Below are 27,538 nucleotides of genomic sequence, written 5' to 3'. Positions count from 1 at the left end.
GAACCCCAGCCCTGAACTTGGTCACTGTTCCAGCACACTACAACCATGTTGGTGTTTCCTCCCAAAAGGTTTGGATCTAAGACTTCAAAGAAGTGTGAACAGTTGTTACCTTCAGGATGGGAGCCATGAAGACAGACACCCCGGTCAGGATGAAAACAATGACGCCGGTGACTCTCTGCTCCCTGAAACAACATCACCGAGTCAGGACCACAACAGGAATACCAACAGGAATCCCCAAAACTCATTTTTGCAGCCAACAGCATCAGGCAGGTGGCTGGATCCTGACCCAGACCTCTGTTTTAAACCTCCAGACAGTTTTGTTACACTGTTTGGGGATCAACGCAGCACTGCAGCTGAGCCTGGGGCAGCGTGCTCCCATTCAAGCACCACAAAAGGTGCGGCAGTGCTCCCACATTCACACCTTCACGGGGTGCTCAACATGTGCCTTCAACAGCACCCACAGGGCTTCCCACATCCAGAAATACTGCAATATTGCAGAATGCTGAAAGTCAAGCCATAAAATTTCCATCTAGTTACCTAAATAAGCTGCCTGATTTCCAGGAGTAATCCCACTAGAAGTGCTTCAGACCACTTAATTAAGGCATCCAAACACAGGAAAAGAAGTTTCATTAAGTGAAGCTAGTTGCACTAGGTATGACAGGTTTGTATATTTGACCATTACATTTGATAAGGAATTTTTTTAAATTCCCTGGACAGAGAAGTCTGCAGAAAATTTATTTCCTTTAACACAGGAACATTGTGTCTGATGTGGCCAAGGAAACTTTGGAGGAGCCACATGGGGGCTTGCCCAAGGAATTTGCTTCGGAAATAGGGAGAAGGCCACACAAAATTCTTGTACTAAAGGATTTTGCAGGCAAACGAGATAATTAAGTCTTCCTGGTGGGACATACCTCACTCCCAAAAACTTGGGCTGTTCTCCAGGGGCTGAAGTCTCTGTCTCCATCTTCAAGCTGTCGATGTGAGCGATGGAGATGACAGTAGCAGCCACGTACCAGGGCAGCCCCATAAAGGAGCAGACAATCATCAGAATGGCCACCCAGAACAAATCTAGATGATATCCAGCACCTTTCTGTGGAGGGAGACAAACAACCTTCAGCTTAATTATTCCAAAGGTCTCCAGAGCAGGGCAGAGGCACAACGGACAGGCAGCATTTTCTCCTGCAACATCCTGGCCAACAGAGCCAAACACCAGAAATACATCAGATCTTGTGAATAGCATAAGAAAGCATCTCCCTCAGGACACAACCCAAGGCTCCTTCAGAAGTGCAACAAGAACACCTGAGGCCTCATTCCCTACCCAAAGGAGAAAGCTGCCCTTGATCTTGACTCCTTTTCAAACACCTCTAATCTTCTATTTTTAAAATCCTTTAATGAAATAAACCAGGAATTCCAGCAGTCACAAGTGCCAAGAGAAGAAGAGAAGAAACAAAAGAGCCACCAAGAAAAGGGATCTTCAGAAAAACAGCAGACATACCTCTTAAGTTTGCTATTTTAAAACAGATTAACCTTTTTTAAATCCCATTAAATTTGATTTTATTGGAAAAAACAAATGATTCAGGCCTAGGATGACCCAGGAGGGAGGGCAATCCAGCTCCTCTTGAATAGTCCTCACTGTTTTCCTGACACATGAGCTGCTTACCTTGGCTGGCTAGTGCCACCGGGATGGGCACCCAGCAATACCCTGCCAACACTTCAGCAAGGGATGAGCAGAAAAAACCACCTTTTTCCTACAGCAGATCTTGTGCGTAGAAGTGTTTTTTGGTGTGGAACAATAAGATGGGGCTTGTAAACCCTCAATTCCACAGAATACCATACTCACACCATAAACAAAGGAAGCAGGGAATACATTTTACATCAAACATTACTTTCTTGGAGTGTTTATAACTTTTGTTACTAAAAAAGTACAGCCAGTGCTGACAGCAAAACCACATTCAGTGGTTCATAAGCTGCAAAGATGAGGGGCCTCTTTCTCATGAGGGAAAAACAGGGAATATTTTCTTACAGTGTTGAAGAAAAAGCTATGTCTGCTTGGTTAGGTGCAAGAGACAGATCTAAAACTGTTTATCCATCTCTGAGGAACATGAGGGCCCAGTATTGAGTTTATCTGCCTAGATCCAGGTAGCAAACAAGGATGGTCTGAGGGTTTTTTTAAAACTATCAGCCAGCATTCATCACTGTGCATAAGAAACTTTTCCCATTCCCAGGTACTTCAAAACTCTCTCCTCCAGGTTGGGCTCAGGATGGTCTTAAATTACACATTACTTGTCTAATGTTTACAGTGACTACATGAATTGAAACATCCTCCTCTTTTCCAAGCAGAAGCTCCCTTCCCATTTCCAACAGCTCTCCCAGTAACTCATGAAGCAGGTGTCTAAATAATGACCCACCATTACCTGTGTTTTGAGGGAGCCATGAATCCCATGGGTCAGACCATTTGAAACATGCCCTGTTATCAGGAAGGGAGAATCTTCTTTTACAGGAATTTAATATTTTTCAATAGAACTGACTGTACAGGGAAAGGAAAAAAAAAAAAAAAACTACAGGCAAGAAAAAATGCATATCACTGGCCTGGAAAATTTATTTTAAAAACATTACTACATCTTAGGCTGTTACATATCAGCTCTTCTTTAAATAACATGCAATTGGGGCTATGCCTTTGCTATGTTCCAGATCTCTCCAGCTTCTTGCTGGTGTTTGACAGCACTGTGAAGCTTTGGCCACAAAGCCACTTTTCCAGTGCCAAGGAAGAGGCTCATGTCCACGAGGAACGAAGGTGGCAGGGGGAAAAGCCCCTGCACGTGCACCAGGTACACCCACCTTGAGCTTGTGCTCCTTCCTGTTGACGATGACGGCAGTGATCTGCTGGTCCATGAAGATGAGGATGGTCACCAGCAGGGCAGGGATGGCTGCTGCCAGGTACACCCACCAGGGGTTCCCTCCAAAAGGTGGGATAAACCAACCCCTCTCGGGACTGGTCGGCTTGGAAGGAGAAGGAAAAGAAAGCCTGTGTTAGAGGCGCAATACAGGGGTGATGAAGTCCCAAAGCCAGGTTTGCTTCCCGCATTGGAGCTCCTGGGAGACACTTCAGGTTTGTGGCAATTTCATCCTTCCCATTAACACCAAGCAAAGGCTCCAAGTATGGAGGCAGAATTTAGGAGATAAACCAGCCAATGAAAATGATGCTAACAAAAAGCCTCCTAATCCTATAAGTAAACAGGCCCTTTCCAGACCTCTGATTATATTCCCATTCTGAGGGCAAGGCACTCCATACAGGGCAGGTGTGAGGGAAAAAGAACCTCTTCCAAAAGCCAGCAAACAAGCTGACGACAACATACCTTGAATTCACTTGGCACAATTAGTTTTGGTGTGTCCACACCAACCAGGGCATCTATTCCACAGAAGATCAAAATGGACAGGATAATGGCAAAGTCACTGATGAGCTTCCGGGCCTGAAAGAGACATGGTATGATAACCACAGGAGTTAGCACCATGGAACACCATTTCATCCATGCTTTAGTGTCTACATGACAAACCCTGGCAAGGCAAGACAAGCTCATAATTTCTTCTCCCACAATTATGCCCACCATCATGTCCAGTGCCACTTGCCACACATGCCTTGGTACTTTACTGTGTTCTCTGAAAACCTAAATGAAAGCACAGAAACAACACAAACTTGCACAAATTAGATATTCTCAAGGACTGGCAGAGATTACACTGTTTGCTGTTCAAGTAATAAGTCAAACTAAGCAGACAGGAAAACAAACCAGGCTTCTCAGCTAAATCCCTAAGACTGGAGCTCTTCTGAAGTAACTGGAATACAACAACTTAGAGCTGCCACTGATCAGACCCCAGAATTTAACTAGTCAGGAACCACTGTGCTAGCCTGGAACTGTGTGAGCTCTCTAGAGCTGTTGTTCCTTCCAGGTTTCCTGGGTTCACATGGTTACAGATAAATTGAGCTGCATTCCAGCCCAGATGGAATTTGTTTCCTTTCTATTAAAAATAAGAGAGGTTCAACTGTAACACAGTGGAACAGTAAACATCCAGGCAGGATAAATCCCTGTGTGTCGGAATGCCAGAAATGGGGCAGTCTCACAGAGAAATGGTTTTGGCTCGTATGCCTGGCCTGGGAGCCTCACCAGGGGACAAAACAAGCAGATGCACCCAAGACCTGCCTGTAAGCTTGGGAGTGCTGCCTTCAGCACCTTTGAAATCCCTGCCACATTACCCAAACAGGTTACTGCTCCTCTTGGCTCTTCTGCTGCCTTACCTCTGCTCTCCAGAACCACTGGGAGCAATCCCAGGCATACCTCTGATAACCAGACCTAACAACCAGTTGCACTTTTATCCCAACTGCTTCCCTGCAGAGCATCTCTCCCTGTGTGCAGGACAGCAACTCCAAAAGGAAGGCAGAAAACCTGATGGAGTGACAGGAGATACTTACAGTTGTGGGAAAGTAGCGACTGGTCTTGAATTTCTTCAGGGCCATGGAGCAGGTGTAAGTGCCAAAGAAGAGGATGAAAGACATGAGGGTGATGTCAGGGACATAGTCACAGTTGTTGCCCACAAGCTGACCCCCATACTTCAAGCAGTCCTTGGCTGTCAGAGCTGCCCAGTCAATGGTGGTGTTGGCCTGCAAGAGAAAAGGGAACGTTTCCATAAGGCTGTGTATGCTCAGCTCATGGTGGGACAGGAATGGTGACAGAGCATCTGAGAGGAACAGGGAGGCATCATGCAGAAGCTAAAAATCATGGAAGCACAGAACTCCTCACTATCCAGAGCTTGCCAGCAGAGTGGCACCACAAGACTTCAGTCCATGTGATCCCTGCCTTCCCAAGGGGAACTCACCAGCTCAGAGGAGGGAGAGACCAGCTCATAGTCTGACAGCACCATTGTTCTGTTAAGTAATGAGCTATTAACTGCAAGAGAAAAGAAAAAAGGCAATATGGTGATCAGGATGCAGGAAACAGATAAGAAGGAGAGCCAATTCCAATTATTAAATAATTTCTTGACTCTGTCAAGCTGTTTGCCACATCTTTGCTCCAGAAAAGTGAGTCACAAGTGTTTCAGAGAGACTCAAAAGCCTCAATCATCAATCACTCACAAAACAGAAAAAGAAAAGGTTGAGTGAAACATAACCCAAACGGGATTATATTTTGAGTTGATGGTAAAAAAAAAAACACAAAAAACCAGACAGACAATATAATATTTCATAGCTTTCCAATATTTTCCTAATGATTTCTGGATTAAATTAAATACACACAGAGTGCTCCTAATGATTAATTTCAAATGCAAGCACAACGTTAAAGATACTCAGAAAAGCAAAATGTGATTCAGTGTCCAGCATAAACACAGTTTTGAATTAAAAGCAAGAAAAAAGAGAGCAAGAAATTGAAATCAACAGGATGGGGATAATTTCTTTGAAAGAAGGAGCAGCATTCTCTGTGGCTTCTGAAGCATTAGGAATAATGAATTTGAAATTTCATTTAGAAATGGAATCCTTCCTGCAAATGGGCTCGTGGCCCCTGTCCTCATGGCTTACTGAGGTTTTGCATAAATAAACTTTTTTCACTTGAATGTCTGGAGAGCCACAAGTGTTTCAATGGGAAGTGGAGACTTCCAGTTTGGCATTGACCATTCCCATCGTCCTAGTTTCAAAAAGGAAATCACTCTGCCATTCCAGTGGAGAATCCATGTGCTCACCAAGGTCCTGCGTTTAACAGGGAAGGCAGGCACACAGCACCAGGGAACCAGCTCCCGACACCTGCAAGGAGCAGCCAGCAGCTTTTCCTGTTGGACAGGTGTGCTGAGATAATCTGCAGTTTACTCTGGGCACAGATCAAGTTTCTTACTCACTCCCCATTGTTTGTGGGATCCTAGGAGTGGTCCCTGCTTCCCTAATAGTACAGCCAGTGTCTCTTAGTTTGGATTTGGGTTTTGTAACCCTTTGTTCCCAGAGCCATAGGTACACTGGCTCTATCTGCTGCGCAGCCCACGCCCCAGAGATAGGCTGCCCTGGGGATACACTTCCCTTCTTGGAAAGGAAGGAATTGTTTGTGCTTTCCCTCTCATCCATGCAGCCAGGAGGTGGGAACCACCCACGTCTGGGTAACGCCTTGAATAAATCCAGCTCCTGAAACAGGAGTGGCCTGAGCTCCATGGCAGTGACCTCAGCTGCACAGCAGTGACCTGGCCACTACTGCTGTCCCTTCATGGAATTCTCAGAGGAATGCCATTTGGAACAAGGATGCAAGGAGACTCGGGTACAGAAACAGGCTTCTCCACAGGTCATGATGCTCTCTGGAGGAGTTCTACTAAGGCCAGCTGTACTGTGACATGTAGGTACAGAAGAAGGGTCCCAGGAAGGGACCTTGCCCCTGAGAAGTCACAGTTGTTCTAATTACCAAAGAAGAGGAACAGCCTTGCCCTTAACAGGTCACAGCTGTGACTACTAAAGATAAGTGTGATAAAAGGGGTGAGTTGGCTGGTCAGGGCGGACCTTGAGGAGGAAGACCCCCGAGGAAGAAGGAACAACCCTGAGAACTGGAGGATGGACAAAATAAGAAAGAAAGCTGCTGCTGTAAAAGATCTGTGGTGAGGTTAGCGTGGGGCCTGCAGCTAGAGCCTGCTGTTGGAGTCTGCAAACTAATACATGCAGTCATAGTTGAGCAGGAAATAGCTGCAGTCAGAGTCTGCCAGGGAAGCCAACAGTAGGAGCTTGCTGTAGTCAGTCAGGATGGCTCAGATGCAGAGAAGAATAAACTGGGACCCTTTTCATATTGTTGAATAAGAGTCTGTGTCTTGACTCATTTCTACCCCTAACGAGAGCTCTGCTGCAACACTGACATTCCACTTGGGATGAAATTTACCTCTCAGCTTCCTGAGACTAAGACAGGATATCTGAAGGCAACTGATAAAGAAGGAATAATCTACCTATTATCTGGGCTGCAGCAGAAGGGAAAAGGAGAGCAAAGGCCACCTCCTATCTACAAACTGCAAAGGTAATGAACACTCCCTTACCTGGATCTAGTGGTTTACAGGCACAAGAGTAATGAGTGATATAGTCCACCTTGAACTCGGAGTTGATGGGATAATGATCTGCCAGCTTGATCATCTTCTTGAAAGCATCATAAATGAAGATGAAGCTGATCAGGGAGGAAAATCCTTCTTCGGTGAAGCGGGTGAAGTACTTGACCAGGAAGCTGGCGTCGGTGGCCACGAGAATGAGACACTGGAAGGCTGACCAGAGGCCGATCCAGAGGCGGAACTCCAGGTAGTCAAAATCATTGTCCCTGCAACAAGACAAGGGTGGCGAGAAAGGAAAACATTGGGTTAGATAAGATTAGGAAATAAAAAGCAGATGTTATATGGAATGAGGCTGAGTTAGGGGAAGTTGAATCACAGAATCACAAGATTGGAAGAGACCTTCAAGATCGAGTCCAATCCAGCCCAAACACCTCAGCTAGGCAATGGTACCAAGTGCCACATCCAATCTTTTTTTAAACACATCCAGGGATGGTGACTCCACCACCTCCCTGGGCAGACTATTCCAGAACTTCATGATCCCTTCTGTGAAAAACTTTTTCCCAATATCCAACCTATATTTCCCTTGGTGCAGCTTTGATTGTGTCCTCTTGTTCTGTCGGTTGTTTCCTGGAGAAAGAGACTGACTCCCACCTGACTGCAACTACCTTTCAAGGAGTTGTACAGAGTGTAAGGTCACTCCTGAGTCTCCTTTTCTCCAGGCTAAACAACCACAGCTCCCTCAGTTGTTCCTCACAGGGCTTGTGTTCCAAGCCCTCACTAGCCTTGTTGCCCTCCTCTGGATGAGCTCAAGGGTCTCAATGTCTTTCCCAAACTGAGGGGCCAGACCTGGACACAGCCCTTGAGGTGCGGCCTTACCAGTGCTGAGTATGGGGAAGAATGAGTTCCCTGCTCCTGCTGGCCACCCTGTTCCTGATCCAGGCCAGAAGCCATTGGCCTTCTTGGCCACCAGTGCACACTGCTGGCTCGTGTTCAGCCAGCTGTCAACCAGTGCCCCCAGGTCCCTCTCTGCCTGGGCACTGACCAGCCACACCATCCCCAGCCTATAACACTGCAGGAGGATATTGTGGCCAAAATGCAGGACTGGGCACTTGGACTTGTTAAACTTCATCTTATTGGACTCTGCCCATCCATCCAACCATTCCAGGTCTCTCTGCAGAGCCCTCCTACCTTCCAACAGATCGACTGAGACTGGACATAAAGGAAAGATCTTCTCCCAGAGGGTGGTTGGACACTGGAACATATTAGTCTAGTCTCACCAGGGAAGCAGTCATGGCACCTAACCTGATGGAGTTCAAGGAGCATCTGGACAGTGCTTTTAGTCATATGGTTTAGTTTTACGTAGTCTTGCCAGAGAGAGTTGGACTTGCTGATCCTTATAGGTCCTTTCCAAACTGGGAATATTCTATGACAAACCCTGGTGTTGGGAATGGCAGGGGATGGAGAACCATGCACCCAGCTGCATCATTTCCTTCTGGGAATGATGGCCTCCCTTGTTTACTGCTTGAGGCTGAGGTGCTGTGCCAACACAGAGTCCAAAGGTGGGCTTTTAGGAATGAAAAAGTGCCTAAAGGGAACACTTTAGGGAACACTTTAGCAGAGGAGGACCTGCCAGGAAGGCCACTGCCTGTTCTGTGGAAGGACACAAGAGCTGGTGGGACTGGCAGGCTCAGCCAGCTGTAACTCTCTGAAGTCAGAAGCCCTGACCTGGAAGAGGGCAAGAAGCAAGTAAGAAACAAAGTGATTTAGAAAAAAGAGAAGGGAAAAAATAAAAACACAAGACCTGAGTGACAATTCTGAAATATCCGGAGTCAGTGCCTGAGGGGGCAGGAGGTCCCATCCATCTGAAGGCAGCTGGCAGAAACCCAGGTACACTGACTCCACACCACTGAAGAACTTCAAAAATGTCAAACTGTATTATTTTGGCTTTTACTCCTCAAATTCCTGCAGTGCTTTTGAAGCTGAAAGAGCAGGTGGAAAAGCACTGTGTCCTGCAGGATTGGCCCCCGGTGCCAGCACCATGGAGCACCTGAGGCCAGAGGCACAGCTGGGTCTGCAAGGCGTTCTCAGGGATCTTTTCAGACACACACACTTGAAATGAGGCAGGAGATGGAAGTTTTCTCCTTTTGTTTTTAGCAGGGAACAGTGTGTTGTGAAAATGAACAACCACAAATTCATTACTGAAAAATCCAAGTACTGAGTTCCAATTTCCTTGTAAGAAAGGTCTCCTTTGAAAAGTCCTGCCTTTCTGCTCTGGCAGGTTGTTAGGACAATGGCTTTTACAACAACCACCTCCTCCTCAGGTTAAAAATAACCACCTTCTCCCTCCCAAATCAGTACAAAGTGCTTTTCCATCTTGCTTTTTTCCTGCTGCGTGCTGCACCTGGGCTTTGTCATGCTTGAAAGATGCCAACAGGTGCAGCGTGTCCAATCCTGATTCTAGTCATTGGCTCCAGATGAAGGAAGAAAAGAAAGAAAAGAAAGTTTCCCCCCCTCTTGCTCCACTGTGCAACTCTCACCTTCTGGTAGCTTCCAGTTCCCTCCCTGGGATTAGCTAACTTTCCAGCCATTTTTTTCTAGCTCCCATCCCTCCCTACATGTAGGAACACAAATCCTGCACAACCTGCCATGTTGAGAACACAGACACAAGGGATTTGGGGTGTATTCTGTGTAACCTAAAACAATCTCCTTGCAAAACACCAGCCAAAGGGTCACTAGCCCCATGGGTGAAATCATCCATTACACTGCTGATTCCTTTGGGGATTCCACTGTATCTTCATTGTATTGCAGATGTGGGAATGGTAAATGAGCACACCTAACAAAATGGGCTCCCTTTAGTTCTGGGTGTCAGCTGTCAACAATGTGGAGGGAGCAGAATTTCTTCATACCAGTTATATGGAAAACAGTGCAGGAAATTTCCTTTAAATGTAGGAAAGCTCCCCCGTGGAATTCTGGGGGCTGTTTCTACCACAGACACTTTTGCTTTCACAAATAATAGTGGTTATTTCAAATGACTACTGGACATATTCCTGGCAACCTTGAGATCCATGGGATTCATTTCTTTGCTCCTATGGGAGTCAGAGAAGCTGTGATTGGGAGAAGCAGCACACTGCAACTAGAGCAAATTCCTCATGGGGGACTGAAGTGGCCAAGGTTGGATTTTTTTTCAGAAGGCCCCACAGAGACAGGCAGCCACACACTGGGCAGCGCCCTGGGACATGTGTGCTGGGAAAATCCCTGATGTGATTGCACTGGATCTCAACAAGGAATGAGAGGTTTCATTTTGTGCACTAAATCCCCTCCTTCCCCCGCAGCAGGCAGCTCATTCCCTGGCTGGGCTTTCCTTCGTGTGGGACATTCCTGCCCTCTGCCCTCTCCTGCCACATACTCACTTGCTGAAATTGAAGAGGAGCCGCTCAAAGACCAGGACGGGTCCTGTGCTGCTCAGAATGGTGAGGGGCTGACCAGCCAAAAGGCAAAATACAGCACCGGTGACAGCGGTGCCCAGGAAGCTCTCCAACACGCCCTGCGGAGACACAGGAGAGGAGTCACCCTTTCTAAAGGAATGCATCTCTTGTGACCGTGTGCTGCATGTCCCCATGCCCGTGAGCAAGAGGACAGCATCCTCTGCCTCCCCTGCCACTCACACCACCATGCTGGTCCCACACAAGCCAGAGTTACTTGGGATAACCACATGTGCTGAGCAGCCGGTGATTAATGGCACAGGCTGATCCTCCCTTCCACCCAGGCTGCAGGGATGGGGCTGCAGCTCTCCTGACTTGTCAGGGGTACTCCAGAAATTTAAATTCAGTTTTGTGTCTCTCCTCCTTGAGGAGACAGGAGTTAGTGTTTACACCGAGGAAAGCAATAGGCTGGCTGCCTACGGGGGACTTGTAAGGATGGGCCAAATAATCCCAGGGCAAGGAACAGCCTGCACACAGCTGATCCCCTCCACTCCTCTTGTGTTACCCATGGAGAGGGCACTCATGGCCAGAGCATCTGGAATCTCTTTTCCCTCCATTCTTCCACACGTCTGTAGCTAAGAATAGTGTATTTTCTTGGAAATGGAGAACTCAGGAGTGAGCTGTGAAGGCAGTGATGGCTGGGGCAGCTCCTGGGACAGGGAGCAGGATGGGCCATGCTCAGTGCCTGCCCCAGCAGCAGCCACATCACTGTTTACAACAAACAAGACACAGACACACAAACTGTGATGTAGTAGCCCCAAAAATACTGCTGTCTCGGGGTTTTTTTGCTACTTGATAATAAGTATTCTTGAGATTTCTGGCCACAATGAAGGGATTCTCAATTTGAACGAGATTTGGAACCAGGTAACATTTCCCCTTCCTCCTGTAATTTAAAGAGTGCCCCTTGTGCAGAGCATGCAGGCTTTGCTCTGCTACCCCATGACAGTCCAGTGTTGCTACTGGTGGAACCTGGAGGCCCCTCCCTTCCTGACTTCCATGAGTTTCAGAAAAAGAAAACTGTTTGTACAGGAGGGAGGGGAGCTGGGGAGCTGGGCACTGCACAGGCAGCTGGATCTTACTCCAGCCTGTAATTCATCACAGGGGAGTGCAGGGTTCCAGATATGTGCCCTCATTTCCTATGTTTGACTTAATTAAACCTGCATAAATTAATAACTCAGTCATTATCATTATGAGCTTGATTATTGCTAGGAGATTTGCCTGAACTGGACTGGCTGAACTGAATATATCTAAATACAACCTCCTACTTTTCCTATTAGTCCACTAACACAAAGAACCTACAGCACTGTCAATAGAGAATCCCGTCTCTTTAGCTTGAGCTAAGCCATTGATCCAGCCTGTCTGTGGATACATGGCCAGCTGTCTCACGTGCCCTCCCACTACTCCAAAACTCATCTTTCTAAAGACCTGACATTTCTCTTCTGTGTTACTCATTTTCCTAATTATTTTGGGATTTTCTTTTTATCAGAGAGGCCAAAGCCCAGGTATTGTAGCAATCAGGCAGAGTAGTCAGACTTAGCAAACTGAATTGGACTAAAACGGTACAACTGAGAGCAGATCAGAGGAACTTCTCTCTACAGAAGGAGCAAGGACCATCTCTGTCTCTTGGGCCTGCTTTTATTCACCATTTAAAGAGCTGCTGTACTAGTTGTCAAAGGACAGCCAAAGCAGCAGAGAAAGCAGTGAAAACACAGAACACCTCCATTATTGTACCAAGAATTCCAGCTTTGCCAGTGCCCAAACATTGCCCTGACTGGACAGCAGAAGGCAAATGGTGGATTTGCTGGTTCTGAAAGCTCTTGCCCACCTGCATGTTCTCCGTAGCATCCCCAAGCAATCCCCCAAAAGTGATGGCATTGGTGACTGTGGCCAGGTAGATGAAGAGGATGGCTGAGAGGGCCTGGATGTTTAAAGCATCGTAGAAGTCGCTGGCGAAGAACGGTGCTTTCCTCTTGATGTCTTTGATCAAACCCCCACAGAATCTGCAGGGACAAGCAAGAGGAGACTCGTGCAAGATGTTTCACAGTGGAACTCACCATGCTAAGCCATCAGAGACACTGCCAGCAAAGAAGTATTATGCCAAAGGAGTGAGATCACCACATTAAAAACAGTCTTATCACAGCTGTGGCGGGCCAGGGATCCCAGAGAGAATGTTGTAAGGAAAGATAGTATCTCAAACATGTGATGTATCTGGAAACTGCAGGACTACAAGCCATGCTTCTGCTGAAACAGACCACCACAGTTTTTATTTCAGGAAGCTCATCTGTTGGCTTTTTTCCCCCAAATATATTAGTTGATGTAATAAAATAGATGAACTCTGGTCTAAGTCCCTCCCTGAACTTCTCCACATAGCAGACACCATGGCTGGGCGAGCCAAACAATCTACTGCATGGAAAAATACTTCAAATTAATAACCAGCAAAATAACTAGAAGTAAAAAGATAAGGGAAATACTCTTGGACAACAAAAGAACTACTCGCAGACATCCCTTTTTGTATGATCACAGACAAGACGGTACTTAAGTCTTAAAAACTCCACATGGCACTGACACTGCCAGCATGAAAAATGCTTGTTGAACCTACTCCCCTGCTTGTTCCTCTGCTCACAGCTCCCCATCTCTGCTGGGACTGCACACACTGTGGCAGACAGGCACACACCACCTTCTGACCCCAGATCAGGACCTCCACTACCTTGTACACACCAATGCAGTGTGAAGACTTTCAGCCTTTTCTCCTAGAATTTAGACTAGAACTGGAATTGAAAAAGAAGATTCAGAGTGAAGGGAGGGCACAAAGCCACCATGAAGCCCTGTGCACTGATCTTGAAATGCTGAGCTTGCCGTTTTGTGGCCACCTGATCTGTATTCCCACTCCAGTGGACTTTTACATGGCATAAAGCAGAGTAATAAAGCAGAGAGTAGGGCCTGGGGCACTGTTACCTTCTCTATTTCTATCCCATAAAAGCCTTCAGCTGTGCAATCCAACTGCAACACTAATGTCCAGAAAAGGGAACATCTCTGCTTTGGCTAAGGCACCCCTTCAGCAATCCAAACAGATTAACTGAGGCTTGGACCTGCCATGTTTATGTCCCCTGCAGTTCATCTGACTTTACAGGCTCCCAAAAGGCAGCACCCACCTGGGCCTTCTGTCCTTTGTAATGGCTCTTTATCATTTACTGAGCAACTAATTCATGCCCTTCTGTGATTCGCTGAAGCCGCATGTTCTGAACCCTTCAGACAGCCTCACTCTGGGCACAGAAAGCCCCCCAGGACACATTTTGGGGTCACACCACAGCCTATACAGCCAGTCCAACAGGGTGGGAATGTTTTGGCAAGGGAAGCATTGCAGGGGTGTCACCGACCTGCCCGTGCGCTGCAGCTCCTCGCAGTCGCCGTGGCCGCCGCCGCCGTGGCCGCCGTCGTGGGGCGTGTCTCCGTTCATCTGCAGGTTCTCCCCACCCGAGTACATGTTTTTCCTAGGCCAGGACACAGCACGTCACAAGGACCAAGAGGAACCCTGAAGAGCCCAGCTGACTACCAGCTGTGTTATTGTGTGCCTACAACATCACCTCAAAAGGCACAGACTTTCACGAACATCCCCCCTCCACCTACTAAGGAAGGCCTGAAAATATCTCCATGACTTCCTAAATAGTGGTAGCCAACTGCAGGTCACTCCACACACCTGGCACAACCAAAACACTGGCTCTTTCCATCCCCTTTCCACACCTCATGCCCACAGAGCCTCTCTCCTGCTATTACCTCTTATCCGAAGAAGGGAGAGACTTGGGGGGCTCTATCCTAATTGCTGGATCCCATTCCCCAGGGGGGAGCACAATGACTTCATCCAGAAATTCATCGATGCCTGCAATCAGGTCCTGACGGTCCTTGGCTTTATAGGCAATGTCATGGAATACCTGCAAGGAAAAGAGACTCCCCATGGAAAAGGTTTCCATTTTCTGTGGCCCTGACTCCAGAAGCAGCTGCTGAGTTCTACAAAATCAACTTAATTCCTTATGAGAAATCTCTGAAGAAGTATCAGGACATGTGGCACAAGGAGGTGTGATGCTCAGAAAGCCCTTTCCTTTGGCTGGATGGCAACAGAAGTTCTTTTCTTTTAGGCATATATCTAATTTTAAGCAAACCATCTATTTCTAAACTTTAAAAATGTTAGTAAAGCAATTATCTATAGTGCAAGAAAGTTTTCCTCTACATAAGGACTTTCAGTTACACTTGGAGAAGATAAGTGTAATTGAAAGACAAAGCCACCTATTTCAGTGTATCAAACCCAGATTAATTTTCAACCCTGTGACACAGAACTGATGGCAACATTCACTCAAAAACATCATAAACTGATTTTAGTGGAAGGCCTAGTGTTAATCATGAAGAACAAATGAGAAAAGGGGCGAGGGGGTAAGCATTAATGCTGAATTTTATAGGAATCTTATGGACTGTGCAGAGAGGAGGTGGATCAATGCATGTGACAGACGAGCTGGTGGCAGGAAGGGACTCTGGGGCTTTGGGAAGCAGACCACTAAGTGACAGAAAGCAGGAGGGCTGGGAGCAACTGAGCTGTAATGAAGGAGAACGAAGCAATGCCAAGAAGCAAAGCTGATGTGAATGAGCCCCAGCACGCAGGGCCCCAGGGACACTGGAAGAAAGGAGCTGTAAATGAATCCTGAAAGCCCAGCCAGGGCAGCAAGGAGGGGCCAGCTGCTCCTGGCTAACACTTAAACACTGCCAGGACACAGTGTCACACACGGCACCATGGCCTGGGGGAAATGGTCCCGTGGGCATCACCTGCATATCCCTGGCTGTCAGATACTGGGATGGTAGAATGGGACACAAGGAATAAATTCAACACGATGGAATAAATTCAACAATTAATTCACAGTTGATATGAAAGAGTGATCTCTAGCAGGAAAATACACACGGCAGACAAACCTCTCCTAGAGTCACGCTTTTAAAAAACACAAAGGCAGAGGCAGTAATTATGTCAACAGATGGAATTAGGAGGGTAACGTGGCTATTTCAGCTTTATGTGAATACTCCTTCCTGTTGATCAGGCTGGAAGGAAGGACATCATGACTTGGGAAAAGCCATTTCCCACTGGAGATGCTAGGACACCCACCTCATCCGACATCAGCGTGGCAATGGCTCGGCCGATCTCATGATAGGACTTGGCTTTGCCCTTTGGTCCCAGCAGAATGAAGAGAAATCTGACAAAACCAAGAGATTGTTCCCATTTAGGATGGCAAAACCAACTGCTTATTACTTATACAACACCTAGACAGAAATCTGACTTTAAAAATGGTGGCCCTTATTAGAGATCTGGAGGCTGCCAGAGGCCTCAAGGTAACTTTGGAGCAGAAGTTACACCCTGTGGCCCACATGCCCTGTGCACCACAAAAGCCTGTCCACCTCCATGGGGATTTGTATCAAGGAATCACAGAACAGTTTGTCTTGGAAAGGATCCTAAAGGCTATCTACACCTTCAACTAGCCAGGTTCCTCTAAGCCCTGTCCATCCTGGCCTTGGACATTTTATTTTTCACATGATCTCTTTGAGCAGCAACTACATCCAAGTCACTGCTGAAGAGTTTAAAAAATACCATGATATGAAACTTTTGGAAGTGCAAACATACAGATGAAATAACCTTACCAGAAGCACCTACCCCCTTCCAAGGGCTGGATTAAATATTATTTTATCTCCTAATTCAAATGATGAAGTACTAAGTTAAATGGCTTATGAGGAGTATTATATCCAAGCAAGTACTTTCTGTTCAAGAGAATCTAGAGTCCTAAAAGAAAAAAGGCAGCAATTTAGTAGGACAGGATCCATAAATACATCCTGATTGGCATTACTATATAACACCTCTTAATCGAGTCCTTCACGAGGTGTTTGAGTGTTTTATTTGAGGTTCACAGGGAGGTGAGTAAGCCACACACACCCAGGTCATGTCCTCTGCTCTCCTCCCACCTCCTGGAACTTTCCCTGCTTTACCAGTTCTTACAAAATAACACTCAAGAAAAAGTGTTCCTCAGCCAACTCTTTCCAAACTCCAGGATGCAAATCAGCCAAACACATTACTATTAAAAAAAAAAAGAGGTTCATAACTTCAGGATTTGCTGCTTGGCATTCTCCTGGTTTTCCAAGAGAACCAGGCACTTCCATAACCCTCTTCTGCAATAACCCCGACCAGCTGGTTCTTTTCCAGCACAGAGCAGCAGCACATGAATGCCCCTGCACTACTAAAACACTCCTGAAAACAAGGAGACTGTGACATTTGCCACATTCTTTGCTCTAATTCAGCTCAGATCTGCCTTCAGTGGGTAGAACAAGATCTTTTCATGGGCCAAACATTACAAACACAAAAACATTAATGCATTTAGTGGCTGTAGCATTAATATGCAGATGGGACTACATTTCTTCATGCAGAAAAGCCCAATCTTAATTGTATAGGTCATATTTGATAGGATTACCAGAAGGCACTGTGTCAGATCTTATTGGTGGATAATATATTTACACTTAGTTTATTGGTTAGGACATGGTATTTTGCATGTCTATCAAACTTCTGTATTCATAGCTAGTTTATTTTTTTTTCTACTGATTTTCATGAGACATATCTTATTGTTTATCCAAGTGCTAGTTGTTTTTCACCTAAGAATAAGTTGTTGTGTTAACAAACCTTTTATACCTAAGGTTGTTTTTGCATGGGAACTTGCAAATTACTTAGCTGCACTTAGAAGAAATGACAGGCTAGCCATAAAATGAACAGAGAAGGCCTGATTTTATGGGTCTTTTCTTTTATAATTCTTCTACCTGTCTACAACAAACCTGAACTAGAGTATATGTGCATAGATTTATAATCATTTAGTTATGAACATTTCCAGCTGCAAAAGCCCTCACTCCTAGCTGCCATACTCCTTTTCCTCCCTGCTGCACACAACACATGCTAAGTTATCCAGTGCCCATTTCTGACACTTAACATTGCTAATAATGCTCCAAGGCAGGGAATGTGTGGTTCCACCAAGCTCCCAGTCTCTCAGAAGTAGTAACAAAATCCAATGTTTCTCTCAATGCATTCCTAGAACAGCTAGAACAGGAACTCCATAAGGGTTGAAGGCACCCGAACAAAGGAATCTCAGCCAAGTCCTGGAGGAAAAGTGCCTTTTCAGTGAAAAGCCTCTTTTGGGAGGCCAGGGAGGACCAGACTCCTGGATCTGCCCCTCGCTTCCCAAGTGACCTTGGGCAAGTTACCTCACTTCATTTGAGACCTGCAGACACCGGCCTTTCCCAGCTCTGCACACCTGACTGTGCAAGTCTGCACAGTTTATCTCCAAAAAACATCTTCTCCTGGCTCACTCCTCATCTTTCTCCCCATCTGCATTGCATTAAACAGTAGCCTTGAACACAGGATTGTGCATTGCTCTGATGAAAACACAAAGCCATTCCCAAGCCATGTTGCCAGCTCAGGGCTTCCCCAGATGAGGAGTCCCAAGAACTGTGGGATTAAATTTGACACAAGAAAAACAAAGGCCTTAAACGTTTCTTTTCAATCTGACCAGTAAAAAGAAAACTCAGGAAAGGCTGGGATATCTCTATTCCAACTGCATATCCCTGATTTTTCTCTTACTAACCCCTGTGCTCTGGAGCCAGGGTGGGAGAGCTGGCAGTAAGCAGCCTGGAGAAGAGAAGGCTCCAAGGAGACCTCAGAGCCCCTTCCAGTGCCTAAAAGGGTAAAAGGAGAGCTGGAGAGGGACTTGGGACAAGCACCTGGAGTGACAGGACAAGGGGGAATGGCTTCCCACTGACACAGGGCAGGGTTACACTGGATATTAGGAGGAAATTCTTCCCTGTGATGGTGGTGGTGGCCCAGGTTGCCCAGAGAGGCTTTGGCTGCCCCATCCCTAGAAGTATTCAAGGATAGGCTGATGGGGCCTGGAGCACCCTGGGATAGTGGAAGGTGTCCCTGCCTGTGGCAGGGGACTGGAATGGGATGGGCTTTGAGTTCCCTTCCCTTCCAACCCAAACCATTCCCTGCTTCTCTATCTGCAGTTGCTTAAGAGCAGAAAAAGTTCACTTAACACTGACACCCCAGACAGAGGGGCTGGACTAGCCCTGAGCCAAAACCTGCCTGTTTAACCCCCTCCTGCCCTACATAAAACCAGTGAGAGAGGCACTCAGGTCACACTGATGTGGAGACCTGGCCCACATCAGTCCTGCAGCCCACAGCACCCCAACGTCGGCTCCCGCGGTGTTGGAAACCCTGGGGGCTGTGCGGGGCCCAGCTGGGCCCGTGTGGCACCCGCAGTTTTACCAGGGAATCAACACCTGAACCAAATAAAAGGAGAGGCCTCAGAGGACAGAAGGCTGGGCATGCCAGAGGCTCTAGCATCCTGCAGTCTGCAGGCTTTAAGTGCAGGTCCATGGCAGGAATGCCGTCGGCACCGGAGATGTTCCATCACAGCTCCTTCTGGCCCTGAGGGGATTTCCTTGATTGAATTTCATAGGATGCAGCCATGGCAAATGGCTCTTCATCACTCATGAAAGCCACCTAATGAGCCTTCCTGCTTTGATTAGGGCTAGTATTTGCTTTGGAGAACAGCAAATGGATAATACTATTTCCTGGGAAAAGCACTGGCATGGAAGGACATACTGCCTTGATTATTGCTACTGAGTAATGAGGCTGTCCAGCAATCCTGGATCTAACTTCCTGGCTCCCACCACCACAGCAAACAATACCTCATCTTACAACTGCTGAAAAGAACTTGGAGATATGTTTAAAAAATAGTCAGTGGGACTAGAGTTGGAAGCTGAAGCACTGAAGCACACAGAGGCCAGGAAAGTTGAGGAATGAATAACCTGCTACAGAACAAAGGCACATCTGGGTCCCCACACTCCTACCTGAATACTCAGCGCGTGCAGACAGCTGTGGATGGGGCTGTAAGAAAACACTTGATGAAACTCCAAGCAACAGAAACACTCCTGCTACCACTAAAGAGCAAAGCTAGAGGTGCAGCAAAAGCTGCTCTTTTCCCTTTGGTACACAGAAAGAGGCAAGGATTCCAACAGCCATCTAACTTCCACTCCATACAAGGGCTGTGATACTGCTATGAATTCACATAGGACAGCTTAGACAGGCAGGCATACTCAAGCAGTGACTTCAAATATTTAAGAACACAAGATATATTGCTATTTGTGAGACTAAGATTAATTTGCAACATGAGTCATAATAAATAAAATATTTCTCTGACATCTTTCCTTGAGCCATTATGCATTACAAAGCAACAAGCCCCAGTAGAATTGTATGTCCAAGGTTTTTTTTGCCCCAGGAGGGCCACAATGGAGTTTTCCACTTGATCTGAGCTGAAGAGGAATAATATGTACAGCAAAAATGTACAGAGGGAAATCTGGGATCTGTACAGAAGGGGCAGGAAAAAAGCCCCAGGACTTAAAATTCAACACTGACAGTGCCCTTTACTGCTGAGTTGTTAAGTCAGTGTGTTTGTGTAATGGTTTACTTATAACCAAACTCAGGACATGAATATGATGAAGCAGCTTCAGTGAGTTTCCTTACTTTACACCACCAATCCTGACGGTTCTGCATGTCACGGCATGGAAGGCAGCGGAGAACATCTTCGGGCCCCTTTTTTTTTTTTACTTTCCCAGGTGGAAATGCAGGTTCCCTGTGTGGTGCCCTGCCTGGGGCTGGTTTCCTTACCGTGTGGGAACAGGGACCTCGGTGAGAGCTCCCAGCATGACCGCCTGCTGCAGCCGCACGAAGGCAATGAAGGGGCTCTCCAGGAAATCCACCTCCCCGACCAGCACGTTGGAGGCCTCAGCGTCACGAGGCAATTTCTTCATGAATTTATTCTTCAGCTGCAGCGGTGGAAGAGGAAGGAAAAGAAAATTAAATTGCACTGGGCACGTTCTTCTCACCTCTGTGCAGTAACTGTGCATGCTCATGGACCCTGCAGTGTGCACCCTCGGCCTGGATCCAGCCATGGAGAAATGTCACCACCAGGGAATGGGAAAACACCGCAGCAGCAGCCACTGCGTTCTAAAACTCAGCCTCTGCGAGACGCCTTTGTTCCAACTTCAGCAGCGGCAGAATTAATTTGGAATTGAAGGCTTTTGAAAACCCTGCCCTCAGCTGGTTCCCAATCTGCCCCCTCTCCCTGGGTGATCTCTGGAGATGCTCTGTGTGTGTCTGGCAAAGGGTGAATGGAGAGGGAGGATGTACTGCCAGGAGCACCAGTGAGAGGGGGGCACTGAACTGGGCTATGAATCCTTAATGAGCTTCATGAGGTGACTGAAGGAAGGAGAAAAATTGAAAAAGTCTCAAGAAAATACATGAATTGACTGAACAGGAAGAAAACTGCTGGAACTATCCTACCCCTGCATGCTTAAATCAGGATCACCACCAGAAGAAACAGTAAATAAGCATCAAGGAGCACTGTGAAGGAAGTCTGGAAAAGCCCTACCAGTTCTTCCACAGACAGTGTTTGGGAGCATGGTGGTGGTATAATAATAATGTGAAGATGGCAAATCGACAACAAACACTTTATTTACCTCACCAGGCTGGCTGTGTTGCTGAACAAAGATAATTTGGCAACACCAGGGCTGGTTTGGATTTGGACACCTGGCCCAAACCCAGGTGATTCTCTGAGCCAGAACTCACCTGCAGGGTTTCCTGTGGCCACCCCGCTCCTGAGGCCGAAGGCTCCAGCCCCCTCCCCGTGCCCAGCACAGCAAACCACCACCAGGAATTTTGAAGAAATGCCATTATAGTGGGTTTCTTTAATCTCCAAATGAGTTTTGCAGCACCACTCACCACTTTCTTAAATAATTTATCAGACAGGTAATGAGTGCAGTCAGCACTTAAAATCCATTCTGAACCATTCCCCAAAGAAGCTTTGGAAAGATCTGACTCCATAGCAGCATCCAGGAACAAGGGAGGGATGAGGGAACTTCACTTTCCCCTGCCAAATTGATCATTCCACCCCAACCACTAATGTTATGTTAAAAGCCACAGGTCTCCAGCACTGTACTTGCAAAAAGGCACAGCAACCTCAGAATCCCAATTTCCTTAAATATACTGTAGCACTCAGATCATGAACACCACTCTGGATCGACTGGAAATGAAAGCAGCTCCTAAGTACACACTCCAAAGTAGCACTTATGGAAGGTTAATTGCCCTGGAACTTGAACCTGTCTCTGTCTCTCTGTTTTTCTGTATCTCTCACACATAGGTTTAAGATCACCTGATCACCTTCCCACAGCTTATCCCTTGAACACCTGCCTCCAGGGGCACCTTCCAGGCTCCAGGCTGCTCCATCACCCAAGGACGCTTTAGAGGGCCACTGTGGATATGGGGAGAAACCAGGCAAGCAAAACTGCCCTCTGCATCAAGAAAAACAGCAAAAGTGAAGAAAATTCTGGTTAACTAAACTTTCTAGAAGCTTTTCCTTTCCTCCAGAAGGGTGGCATTGATTATATTGGAAGAGTCATTTTCACTGGAGCTCTGTGGAGCGAAATATGTCTCCCAGGCTGACAGACCTCAGAATTGGGAATGTCTGCTTGCAAGTGTGGAGATGAGATGTTCCAACAGGAAAAGCAGCAATCACTCCCACAATCAATCACAGGACTGCATTCCCAGGAATGGGATCCAGTCAGTGCCTCCCTGTCCATGGGTCCCCAGGAAAGGCAGGAGGGCTTCTCTAAACAAGGCCAATTTCTATTTTAACTTCAGTGCTGGCTTTGGCACAGATCCCCTGTTGACATGGAAACACTGGGTTGAATACACAGTGTCTACACCACAACAAATAAGAAGGGTTTTGTGCCTCCCTCTGACTGACTGTATTCATTCAGAGCCAGGCTCGTCCCACATCCAAGCCCTCTGGAAACACAGATAACACCAGGTCAGGAAACTCCCCTTATACCAACATACATTCCCTTTCTTTATGCTGCTGCATCAGTTCAGGAATAGCAGATCCCTGGGAAAACAGATTTTCTTTCATGTCCCCTTTATTTTACATGTTGAGCAGTGAGGGAGCCCTGGTGCTTCAGCCCCTTGGAGCTGCCAAGGACATTCTAACAGAGCACAGCCAAAGGATTTCTTGCAGGAAGTGGACTGGAGTGGGAACAGCAGTAGGAACTTCTCCAGCTTCCTATGGTCTGCTGGCACTATGGCACCAAAGGGGCTGAGAAAGAATCTACCTGACTCTTTTCAGTCGCTTTCCTTCACACATAAGCTGGAAAAAAGAATTTAAAATATTTTTTAGATATTAAGATGTGGCTGCCCCATCCGTGGAAGTGTCCAAGGCCAGGCTGAACAGGAGCTGGAGAGGCCTGGTCTAGTGGAAGGTGGCCCTGCCCGTGGCAGGGGGTGGAATAGGATTATATTTAAGATCCCAATCCATTCTGAGATTCTGGGGTTCTATGAATATGGTGCTAGTGAAAAATTTGATCCAACAACTTGATGTTCAGGAGCTGGAGGAATTCTTCAGCTGTGAGAGGCCCTAGTTTTACAGACATAGCTACAGTACCACTGGTGTATCTGGCAACAGAGAGCTGGGAGCCCAGGAGAGGGCAGGAAGTCTAGATGCTCATTTACTAACTGCTATACAGAAAAGAAGAATAAATTGTCCCAAAATGCCATTGCTTGTCTCTCCTGCAAATGCCTAGGGTATTAACTGCAGCCAACACTCCTCAAATACAACAAATGAAGGCAAATCCTTTCTCTGCGCTGCTACCTCAGGAGCCGTGCTCTGCCAAAGCAGACACAATGACAGGGAATACACCTCTTCTTCCCTAATTACCTTCAGAAAATGCCAAGCAAGCCCAAAGTAGAGAACATGACAAACGAGCAAGCCCCAAATGTGTAGGCCCTTAGTGAAGCTGTTTCTCATCAGAGCAGTTTGAGTCGGGGCCCCAGCAGCTTCTGCAGGATCCTGAGCCATCCTCTTTGCAATCCCAGTGGATCCAGCCACCATTCCCATGGCAGAGAGAGCTGGCTGATGCCAACTGCCTGATTCAGCAATCATAAGTAACACCCCTGAGCCAGGCAGAGCTGTCTGGGTGCCTGGCAAGTAGGGATGAATCCAGGAGGATTCTCTGACAGGTCACATCTCTGACATGCATGTGAAACCTGAACCTTACAACACCCAGAGAAAAGGAGAAGGAATGCTGCAGATTAAAGGAGTATGCTGGCTATGAATTCCCTAGGTTATTAGCTGCACCATTCCAAACAGCACTAAATGTTGCAGAACTGAATATTAAGGATGTAGGAAGACAGGAAAATCACTGAAGGTACAAAGTCAAAGCCTTTTTTCCTCTGAAACATGGGCATGCAATCCTCTACCTGTGTAAAACCAGGGGCTGATTAAGGATGCAGGAAGGCAGTCCTGCTCACACAGCTGCTATAAACTGATCTCACCCCTCACAGTTCTTACACAAATAAATAAAGATGGGGATGTTCTGTGTCTCCAGCAGACTCCCCCCTGCCTCCATGGCCTCACTAACTGTCCTGCTTCCAGATGGGATGCCCAAATAACAACAGCCAGTCTCCCTGCTGCCAAGGCAAGTGAACCTGCTCCCTTTGCAGCTCGTGTTGTGGGAACATGATGGATTATTGCTGTGCCTCCTACATGGCACATTGAGTTCTGCTCAAGGAAGCTGCCAGGTACCACCGCAATGCCACAAATTCAATCAAGGCAGGACTTTGAGTCGATCAACCATGAAAACTGAGCTCTAAGGTGATGTCTCAAAGTGCAGGAGGACAAGGCTCCCACTTTGTGCAAAGTTCATCAGCAGGACGTGGGCAAATTAACTGAGAGGATGTTTGGAACTCTACACTTAGCAAGAAAAAGTTCTCACTACCAAGAGCCAGTCATTATGTACACTGGAAGTTAAGAACTTTGGAGCCAGCTCCCAGCTGCATCTATTAACAGATTTCCCTCTCTAGTGCTACTAAAACATCTATTTTTATACCCAATTCTCCACAAAAGTCCATTATCTGAATTTCCAGAGACAGGAGGGGCAGTGGAGACTGTCTGCACTGCTGAAAGCTGCAAAACTGCAGCAACGCTCAGCCCCAGCTTTGGGCTGGTCTAGCTTTAAAACCCCAATTACGTGGGATTAAAAATATAACACAGCAGTTTGTCCAATGACAAAAAGCTATTTAACTATCTCCCTTCTTCCCCAGATGTGGCTGCGTGTACTAAGGGAAACAGGTATTTTGGCAACACAACCAATACAGGTGATACTACAACACTGCATGACACTGAGGTCAGTGCAAAACATGCTGTTCCCCTTCCCTTTCCATGGAAATGTATTTCTTAAGGCAAATATAAATTTCTTTTTAAAATATTTCATTAGTCTGAGCTCACTATTCTACCTCAATTATCTTGCTGTGTCCCTTTCAGGACACACTTACAAAGACTGTGACCAGCCATTGTTGAAGGACAGAAGTCATCCCCAACTGGCCAGCAGCGCTGTGCTACCCAAACAATTTCCCAAAGTGACTCTCATTTGAATTCAGAATCACCATGGGACTAGGGAATGCTGGAAGATGCAGACAAAAAAAGAGATTCTCCGAAAGAAACAGCCGGGCTTTGAGAGTAACCCACTTTTTGAACCCAGACAAAGGTTTTTTGAAACTTGCACAGAGACCTCATTCAGCCACCAGTTTTTCTAAGAGTTGGAATAAACTTACTCTTACCCCCTCAGAACCGGCAGCCTTCAGAAAGGACGGAAACAGACACAAAGCCAGCCCGTATGCCACACCACAAATATTACCCTAGTCTAAGAAAGAGGTCAAGTCCATGAAGATTTGTCACCAATTTTATTTGGTGACAAATAAATTTGGTGACAAAATTGGAGGCCAATTTTAACTCAATGACTGACTGCATTTTGGAGCTGCTCTCCCACATTACCTGACAGCACAGCCACCTTCCTGTGGTTCCTGTGGAACCTTTGTTCCACCAGCTGCTGCAGCAGGGATGCATTTCCCTGAGTGCTCCTGCTCTACCCCATAGTTCCTGTGAACATTCAGCCCAGGGTGCTCCTCTGAGGACCCTTGTGACCCCTCAGCACAAAGAGGATCCAAAATCCATCACACATGGGGTATTTTCCCTTCTTTCTCACAGGGAACAGCAAGATGCCATCTATGTGGTGTCACTTGCTTCAGACCTTGTAAGAGACGAACCTGCCATTTCCAAGGGTTGGTACTTAAAGAGTGGAGGAACCAGTCACAGGACTCAAAAATACTCACTCCTCTTTGTTTTCAAGGCTAAGGTCCAGAGGAGCCCTTTCCCCAACATGCAGCTCCTCTCCAAACACATCCCCGAGAGAAGCCTGGAGCTTACCTGGTCCTTCTCAGGCTTGTCCGAGATGTCATTGAGGCTGGTGGAAGTCAGGTTTCGGTGAGCCATGGCTGGGCTGCCTGGAAGAACAACGTCAACACCAGTTAAAGCACCTGCTTGGATCCAGTCAGAACACAGAGGCTCAGGCTACAGCAACTCCCTTCCCTGATGGGGAATTCCAGGCCCTGACAAGCTGCTTTCTGTCACTCCATGTGGCACAGGGGGGATTTAAGATGCTAACGCTTCGTCACCTCTGACCCATAGCAGTCCAGTAACTCCCAGGACAGCAAAAGAGTCCAAGAACTCTCCATAATTCCTGCCTGTGGGAGAAAAGCAACACAGAACCTGCTGGCCAGGTCACCCAGGACCCACCACAAAGTCATCCCTCCACAGAGTTGGGAGCTTCCAGGGTGCAAACCTCTGGCATCTGCCCTCCCCAGCATCCCAGACACTGCACACAGCGCAGGCAGAGAGGGAGGGTGGCAGCTCCTGCTCCTTTGAGACAGCCCCTAATGAACACCTCCCTCACTCCAAATAAGCTCATTAACTAAGCTCAGGAGCCTTAAGCATCTCACTGATTAAAACAACGTGTGCCATACTGATGGGCCAGGTGTCACCAATTCCTGACAGCAGATTCTCCAGAGAGGTGAAGAAACTCTCCAGAGACACAGCAGAATAACTAAATTTAAAACAATCCAAAACACAAACAAACAAACCAATAGTAAACAAAGACCTCTGGGATGGATAGAGGATCAGAAATCACAGTGCTCAGTATGAACTGTTATAGATTATCCTGAAATGTTCCCATCCCTTCTCATCACGTTTGCAGGAACATGAAACACAGCACCAGGAGCTTTTATGCCAGAGTTTCTGACCATGAACTTCATTGGAAAGAGAGGAAATATTAAGGGGAAAAAAGTGGCAAGGAGGCATCTCCCAACTGAAGCTGTGTTTGGAGACAAAATTTATTTGATATTATTATAAGGAATGCCCAAGTTCTTGGTCTTCATCAGCTCCCAGCACAAACAAGCTCAATAATAAATCGGCATCAGGAGCAAATAACCAAAGGAGTGGGGATAAAAAACTCTGGACTCCCCAGAGCTGGGTTTTCTTTACAACATATGTGAGGATAGATTCAAAGTAGCTGTACCTGTTGTGTGTTACTACCACTTCCAGTAACATCAGCACAGCCAAAGCCAAGCACAATTAGACAAATCATGTACCACAAAGGGGGATCCCCAGCTTCAAATCTTCCTGCTGTTATTTAAGACCCCACTTAGCTGCTATTTTTCCCAGATTACATCACTTGTTTTCTATGCTTATTAGATTCCAAACTGACTGCTCCCTGGGATATAACGACTCTTCTCCTAAAAGGAGGAGGCTTTGTGCCTTTCTCTCCCCTTACTAGCAGCCTCCTTCTCCTGGGGACTCAACATAGCCACACAAACTCTGAGCAGCTCCAAACAAGCATGTGGAGTACAAAGTTTTGTCTGCTGAGACCCCTGTGGAGGACTTCTGGCACGCGACACTCACCCTTATGGTGCTTGCTAACGAAGGATAACTTCCTGACCCAGGCCAATTCTGATTCCCGTCTCTCTGGCAAAGGTGACATGAGCCTGTCCATGGCTG

The 27,538-nt window shown here is 46.8% G+C and overlaps 1 protein-coding gene across 13 annotated transcripts in view; it reads right to left on the bottom strand.

Moving 5' to 3' along the window:
* Positions 1–27,538, bottom strand: part of SLC4A4 (solute carrier family 4 member 4) — a 142,157-nt gene that overhangs the window by 15,031 nt on the left and 99,588 nt on the right. For all 13 annotated transcript variants that reach the window (XM_085579433.1, XM_085579434.1, XM_085579436.1 and 10 more), the window contains 14 exons: positions 25,913–25,989; positions 20,266–20,423; positions 15,673–15,760; positions 14,304–14,458; positions 13,907–14,020; positions 12,355–12,529; positions 10,458–10,591; positions 7,042–7,313; positions 4,870–4,940; positions 4,466–4,654; positions 3,357–3,470; positions 2,839–3,000; positions 912–1,090; positions 110–182 (listed from right to left, as the gene is read on the bottom strand). In XM_085579433.1, coding sequence (XP_085435559.1) covers positions 110–182; positions 912–1,090; positions 2,839–3,000; positions 3,357–3,470; positions 4,466–4,654; positions 4,870–4,940; positions 7,042–7,313; positions 10,458–10,591; positions 12,355–12,529; positions 13,907–14,020; positions 14,304–14,458; positions 15,673–15,760; positions 20,266–20,423; positions 25,913–25,989 — 1,961 coding nt within the window. The remainder of the gene's footprint in view (positions 1–109; positions 183–911; positions 1,091–2,838; positions 3,001–3,356; positions 3,471–4,465; positions 4,655–4,869; positions 4,941–7,041; positions 7,314–10,457; positions 10,592–12,354; positions 12,530–13,906; positions 14,021–14,303; positions 14,459–15,672; positions 15,761–20,265; positions 20,424–25,912; positions 25,990–27,538) is intronic.

Source organism: Lonchura striata, chromosome 4 (assembly GCF_050655825.1).
Source record: "Lonchura striata isolate lonStrDom1 chromosome 4, ASM5065582v1, whole genome shotgun sequence".
Classification (NCBI taxonomy): domain Eukaryota; kingdom Metazoa; phylum Chordata; class Aves; order Passeriformes; family Estrildidae; genus Lonchura; species Lonchura striata.
Note: the sequence above shows the minus strand (reverse complement) of the source record. Positions and strands in the feature narration are given on the sequence as shown.